The 7,998-nt window shown below is 31.0% G+C and overlaps 1 protein-coding gene across 1 annotated transcript; it reads left to right on the forward strand.

Moving 5' to 3' along the window:
* The first annotated feature begins 5,728 nt into the window (after positions 1-5,728).
* On the forward strand, positions 5,729-7,965 carry LOC133319915 (ionotropic receptor 21a-like). The gene has a single exon (XM_061526153.1). The coding sequence runs from the start codon at positions 5,981-5,983 to the stop codon at positions 7,787-7,789; it is 1,809 nt and encodes a 602-aa protein (XP_061382137.1). The 5' UTR covers positions 5,729-5,980; the 3' UTR covers positions 7,790-7,965.
* Positions 7,966-7,998: the final 33 nt, after the last annotated feature.

The raw sequence follows: 7,998 nt of genomic DNA on the forward strand, positions 1-7,998 counted from the left end.
TAATTTCAGCTAACAGATTTCACCAAACAAAATAGATCGAAATAAACTTAAATTATTAAATATATATTTATAACTTATAAGCAATAAATAAACAACTAATAGCAATCTGTGTAAATCAATTACGCGATTAATAATAATAATCTTTAAAAGCATAATCAGAACATTATAAGTATGATTAATATTATTTGCTATTAAAGATAATTTAAGTGTTTTCGGCAGTACACTGACAGCTCCCTATTCATCTTGCGACTTCCGCTGCATGAATGAAAGTCGATGTACGTCCAGAAACCAAGTCCTAACACAGTAAAGAGTATATATGTAGACAAATATGCAAACAGTTTGGGCTATTTATTAAAAAAAAAAACATAATACTTTTCCTTATGCTTTCTTTGCTTTCAGAATTAATATTAGTCTATATCATATATCCCTCATGTAAAAATTTTTATAGAGCTCTTGCGGTTTATCAAAATTTATTTAAAAACATTTTATATTGAATGACACGAGGCACATTACACTTAAATGCGATTATTAAGCAAAAGTTATTCGTCTAGAACAAACACGAAAATATCATAAAATATATTAAAACACGAAAATGTTATTAATGATAAAGGTATTAATATGTTTCGTTATTAAAATAAAATTATTGGCCATTTAATAAAAAAGGTCAATAGGAAGACAAAAGTAATTTTAAGACCTCGTATTCGTCATTTAAATTTCTAGATACATAAATATATATATAAATTTTTTTATTCTATGTCAAAATAAAATTTAAAAACAGAATAATGAAACAATATAAAATGTCTGGAATCTATTTAAATATAACAATATGGATAAGAAACGATTGAAATGAATGCTCAGGTGTGAAAAAAACTAAGGAGCCATACTGTTCACACTCTCGAGTTAGTGTAATTTATTCAATGCAGTAATAGCAACTGGAGTGTGGCTGACAATGTTCATACTTTGCTCAAATTCATTAAATATTTTCCATTATATACCAGTTTTCTTTTGCTCGAAACTTGTTTTTTAGGTCTTTTATATCAAAACTGGAATCAGAATTCACTTTACCCAGTCCCGAACGTCGTAGATCAAGCGGAAACAGTAACTAACATCGTAAGTAAATTATATTTACGATTAAACCATCAGTTTAATGTTAGACTTAAAAAAAATAAGGTCTAAAAACTCTGACGTCATAGAAATAAAAAAAAAATTGAAAAAAACTTCTCAGGGACTACGGCTTTTAACTGTTAAAATTACCTTACCTTTTTATATGATACCTCGCAAATATTTAAATTTTATTTAATACTAGAACTCAATCGGGACTCCGTCGGTTATTTTGCTCAAATTATGCTTTTACAATTGTTTTCCTACAACTCCTAAGGAGATATAAACACGGAAAAAATGTTAAAACTGTTTACTCTCTTTATATATAACATGAGAGAAAATTAAGTAGGAGTGTATTTACGACTTTATATTTACATTATATACCGACACAAATTTTGATTATATATAATGTAGACCATGCCTTATAACAAAGAATATTAAAAAAAAATACGCATGACAATTTGACAACTCTTAAAATTGTTTACAGTCTATTGTTTTTAGCGAAGCTTATTATTTTTTTTTTTGCATTCATTCATCGAAACATAAAAAATATTGTATATGTAAAGAATCCGACCAGAAATATCAGAGTACAAATTTATATGCATAAGAATTTTATCTCAAGATAACATAAACATGATTCCAACAGTAAATAGATGAACAATTATCTGTATTTATTAAGTAACAATCATTTTTTATATAGTATATCAACATACTTAAACAAATATATGTATTGTAATGTGAACTGACGAGTTATAAATTTTCTTTCATTAATCGTTGTAGGTGTATCTGTACGGAGGCGTACAAAGGAAACACAATCGTTGTTTAGTTTAGTTTATCAAAACAGATACAGCCGTTTTCCAGTGCGCTTACCACACGTTTGTGGTACATTGTGATACATACTCGTTCGACGCGTTTCCAGTATCTCGTTCAATAATCTACCTTAATACTATAATGTGCGACGATTTATTAATGAAATAATATTAACGACCTGTATGTAGTTTCGAGATGCGAACTAATGATAAGCGTTGATAGTGTCATACTAAAGTTAGTTTATAAGTTTACACTATAGTTTTGCTGTTTGTTCCTGTTTCGCTGTTTGTTGTTATTTTTGTGATATTATTGAAATAACTTCCCGCTGTTTTCAAACTAGCACTATACATTACCTTAAAATAAAATTACTATACAAATAATATTTACTTAACCAACCAAAGAGTCAGGTGCGAAAAATTTTAAGTTATGTATATTTAAATGACGTCACAAATACAAATACATACAAACAGATAGCTGTATATTTTCTCTGTGTATAATGATCTTGAACTAAACATTTTATATTACAGTTAATGGTAAAACATTGCTATAAATTAAAAGACGTCACTCTGACTATCTGACGACCGGTTGGCAGTGACCGCAAGGTTGATACGAAAAACCTAATATATAAACTAAAAATTTACCACGGCATTATTAACATTTCGCTGTAATTATAAATTTAATTAAATAAAACCATAAAATAGCAACACAAGGTTATGTCGTTGTCTGCTACAAGGAATTAAAATTATAATAATATTTAAAAACAAAAAATAAATTCACGCTTAGTTATCCCAAAATATTAGTTTAATTTAAATGAATACTCGCGAAAGTCTTGGATCTCGGTCTAAGGAATTAAAATTTCTGTGACGTCATGTTTAATTTTATACTCAAACGTTAGACTTGTATGTGAATCTGCATTTATTGATATGACACCTTCACCATGAGAATACTTCTCAAGCAAAATGTACGAGTAACTTTGTACGGAAGATTACAAAATTGTCAAGAATTTTTTTATGTTAAGTACCTACATTGGATGAAAATTTTAAAATGTATGCGTCAAGGCAGGGGTTATTGATAGTGTGATTAGTTATACATATAATAAAGAGTTATTTTAGAGAAAATACTTTGTTATTTTATATATATATATCGCTACATAGACGAGTTTTTTGTTACGACTGGTAAATAAAGGAATTATTTGGAGATCTAAAGCAATAATTTATGTGTTTTTTTTTTCTATTTTAATATTTAAGAATATTTCTAGTAATTTTTAGATAAACATATAATATATATGAGATGAGGTAACTTGTTTGAATCGTTTTCAATTATTGTTATTATTTGATATGTGTATTTGTCAATGTATAGAGTATTGGCATGTTATTGTAAAGAGCGTGTGTATTTTTTTTTGTTTGTTTATATCATCACAATATTTGTCGTACATCATTGAACAAAACACGATAACATTTGTTCAATAATATATCTGAATATTAATACGCATAAAAAAAACATGCTACGTCTGTCTGTCAATCAATCATTTATCACGGGAAGACGTTAGAAGTCAAAAATACCTCACTAACACGTATTAATAACAATTTAGTAATTTTTTTCTAAGAGTAATTGTAGTCCTCTAAGAATTGGGAGGATTAAGAGCGCGTAAAGCTGTTTTTAAAGTTACGCCGAACTTTTTGGTTCATGGTTCAAATCTCACAAATTTTCTGGTCACGAAGTACTAAGTGAGTCAGGGATAAGGACATAATGTACACAGTCAATTTTTATGAAACATCCGTCTTCATATTCACTTTGGCTGTCCAGCCGCGTGCATTCCATTTTACCCATATTTCGCGTACAGCTGTAATGCGACATGCAATATATGGGCCAAAAAAAAATTAACAGGATGTCATAAAATTTATGTACACTAAAATGCATGCAAAGTCATTTCTATTCTAAAATACTATACACATAAATCATAATATAACTGCTTCCTTCGGACGAAATTTAATCTATGGAGATTTTCATTAATGTTTTTCAATAATTTTTTTATTGTGAAAGTGTCAAAATAAACGTCAAAAAACTCCCACAAGCTTCTGAATATGACAACGACATATGTATGACTTTTTGTCCCTAGGTTAAAAGTCATCTTGCGGGCCCTGGGGCCTAGCAAAAGAGCGGATCGTGAGACACCCAGGGGGTTTTAGTCGGTAGTGCGTTCTTTTCAGGACGAGAGTCCGACATAACTCTCCTTGTTTTCTTCCTCCCCAATCATGGGAGTATGCATAAAGCAAGAAAAGGTTAAACGTCATACTTTGTATACCTCTTTCTCAGTATAATAATCACAAATGACATTGAAAAAATATATAAGGAAACGCCAATAACTTAAAGAGAGAGAGAATACCACTTCCAACGTATAAATTAAATTTTCGAAAATGGCATTCATCTACCTTTCTTATATTTACGGAAGTTTTATAATTTAAAAAAAAACTAAACTAAAAAAAATTGATTTATACGGAAAGTAATTAAGTGACATAAAAATATTACGAAATAATCGACAAGGCATTTCTTATTCAACGACAAACTAACACAATTAATTACAATATTAATTGTGTCATTAAGCAAATTGTAATAAAATTTGCAAAAATAGTCATGAAATTAACATTAGTGTTTTTTAAAGAGATATTTACGTTTGTGAACGATTTCGTATGGTGTGCGGTCTGAAACCTCACCGTTATTTTCTGGGGTGAAAGGTCCGTATTGTTTATTTAATAGCTGGTGCACTATCGCTTTTTGAATCTATTTAAAGCAACAGAAATAACTACGTTGAAATTTATATCAACATATTATTTACAATGACTGAAATCAAATTCTTTTTTTTTTACCTTTAAATTACTTTTAAATTCTATGTAATTTTTATTATTTCTCGAGCATTTAATTGCAACATTGATATTTTTATAGCTTCACTAAAATGCACTTTTAGCCAATTTCGTTATGAAAATCATGAAGAGACCAAATCATATGCGTCATGAGAATATTTTTTAATATAATTATTAATACAATGAACAGCAGCCAACAGCTAGCGATGACAAGATGTCTTGTTGACGCAATGTTGCTGGTAGTCAAAAAATAATAATTGATTCCAAGTTTTCTTGTCTTTATATTTGATATTCCAAAACAATTATGCATCTCATAACGGACGCTGTTTCATACGCTACACTGACACACGAGGGTATGTGACACTCCGGCAAACAATTATGCTAACACCCGGATTACATAATTTCTTTCGTATTTTTTAGAGTACCATTCCCATTTGCCCCATCAATTTATAGACAAGTTATGAGAGAGATTTCATTTGTTAATTTTATATTAAAATCTCAAAATCTTACCCAAAAAAAAAACGCATAAGAAATACAAATTTATATCTAAGATAGGTCCAAATTTGATCAAATGAAGGACTCTTGTGTATTTTTCCAATAATAGTGAGGCGGCGATTCGACTGCCTAGGCATCTAGGTTATGCGAAGTAATAAACATATCTTTAATGATATTATAAATGTATTACTTCATGAAATAAATCATTATTGCAAACAAAAATATTTCATACATCCTTAGCGCCATTTTATTATATTAAACAGAATATGAATGCTCAAAGTAAAGTCGACGGGACAGTTTCCTCCTTTTTGAAGTCGGTTAAGTGTTATCACTTTCGTTTTGATGGTGTTTTTTGTGTTATATTTTTTATTCTGATTTTGATGCTTATCGAAATTTTATGGATGAGACGTTGATTTATTACTTACATTTTATGACTCCGACATGACAAAGTTGCCGTCGCTGTAGAAGTTAATAAGGAAATATAATTCATCGTCACATAGAAGCCGTTGGAATTATATTTGAGGGATATTATGAGCTACACATATACTATTATAACATAGATACGTATCCAGTTAGTATTCAAATGTTGAAGAAGTGTGACCTAAAATTATTCCATTCCATACAGACGACCAAAGTCTTTTATTCATAAAGAAAGAAAATGGCTGAAAATAATTACGAAAGATTTAAAAAAGTCTTATAGGAAATGAAAAAATATGGTGAAAATTTTTGAAAAAAGTGAGACTTGTATCATTGGTAAGATGTTGTTACGAAGCTGTATCATTTTATCATGTATAACTTTGGTCAAAGGGGGAATAGAAGATATTCGTACGGAGGGTTCGAAAGGAAAATGCATTGGCGACATAGTCAAAAAGTATTTCGAACGTGGCTACTCCATGAGTGTGGTTCACATGGGAAATGACAACGAGATTGTCGAAATATTGAACACAAAGGAACTGAAAACAATAATATCCCGGAGTCCGCAGAGCAATATGAGTGTGATGAATGAACACTACGTAATAGATGCAAACAGTTCTACGTATTTTATAAAACAGTTCGAATATCTTGTTTATGAAAAACGCTGGAATCCTACCACGCGATTCTTAATTCTCATAAAAAACCTCAATTTGAACGACCTTTATAATGTATTTGATATTTTACTAAAATATCACGTCGTCAACACACTTATCCTGAACAACACTGCCGATCCTGAATTGTACACCTACAATCCTTTCGAGAACTTTGGATGCGGTCGAAGATACGATCGTATCATTGATTTGGGGAAATGTTCTAAATCTCATACCAAAAACCTCTACCCTATCAAACTTATAACTGGCTTAAGGAACTGCACTTTCAATGTGACGTCAACACATTGGCCACCTTTCACTATAAAAAGGGCAATTAATAGTACTAATGTGTTGGCTGGGATAGATGAGTATATATTCAGAGAAATAAGTCAACTAGAAAGTTTCAATATTGACGTAACTTTTATGGATAATGGAGAAAAATTCACAACAATATCCGAAAATATGTCAATAGATGGACCTTTGAATTCTTTACAACAGGGAAAAGACATGGTATTTGGCGGACTTGTGTTGATGGAGGCAAGGACGGACATGTTTCAATTCATATATTTACATCTGTTGGACCAAGATTCCCTCGTCTACCTGGTGAAGAAAGCGGGACGTGTACAGGCTTGGAGAAACGCTTATTTGGTATTTCAAGTAGACGTCTGGTTAACTTTGCTCTTCATATTTCTATTATATTTCCTGATATTCGTTTTATTTTTTCGCCCTAAAGACAAACTTTGGGTTGTTCTGAAGATGCTATCATTCATGTTTAGTAGCGGCACATGTATTCGGGGAAGCTTTTTCAAGAGATCTATATTCATAGCGTGGGTCTGGTGTTCTTACTTCTTCTGTTGCTACTATCAGTCGACCTTCTCGAGTATCACAACGCACCCTGTAATGGAACACCAAATCGCTACCGTGGAGGACCTGAGAAGATACAATCTGCGGCCTTGTGTCAGCGAAACCATATTAGACTACATAAAAGCAGCGTTAAATAATACACAGCCGTATCAGACAGATCAGCAGTGTAAGAAATTATTGGAGAGCATAAAATTTGTCAGTCAGTCGGACTATGAATATTTTACGATCGTGAACCAATACAAATACCAATATTATAAATTTGACTTCTACGACGAATACGGAGAGCAAACGTTATACAAATTCGAAAAACCGATCTTTAGTTCCTTGTACTGCGTTTACTTCAACAAAGGTTTTCCGTATCTCGATAAACTTCAAATGCACGCACTGAGACTGAGAGAAAATGGTATGATCAACGCTCACATATCGCGACTGTTTTGGGAGTTCCAACGGCATTATAAGTTCAAAACCAAGAAAAGCAAGGAGCTGGAAGTTGTGGTGCCGTTGTATTTGATCGGATTCGGATATTTCCTATCGACTCTGGTATTTGTGGGGGAGATTTTAATTAAGAAAGTTCGCGATAAAAACAAGTCTTAATAATTAATAAATTTAAATACACCAATTCTTTGTTCGTCGTTTGGATAAGCTTCTGTTAATGGGTGTGCAATTTTCAAAATGATGCTTAAAATAGTTATATGTCCGAGTCCAGGGAGTTTAATTATAATTAGCAGTTTACAGTCTAAGAACGTGTTCCTCGAGTGTTGCAAGCATAAATAAATATTAAATCCATAAAAAAAAAAAATAAT

This window comes from Danaus plexippus, chromosome 4 (genome assembly GCF_018135715.1).
Source record: "Danaus plexippus chromosome 4, MEX_DaPlex, whole genome shotgun sequence".
NCBI classification, from domain to species: domain Eukaryota; kingdom Metazoa; phylum Arthropoda; class Insecta; order Lepidoptera; family Nymphalidae; genus Danaus; species Danaus plexippus.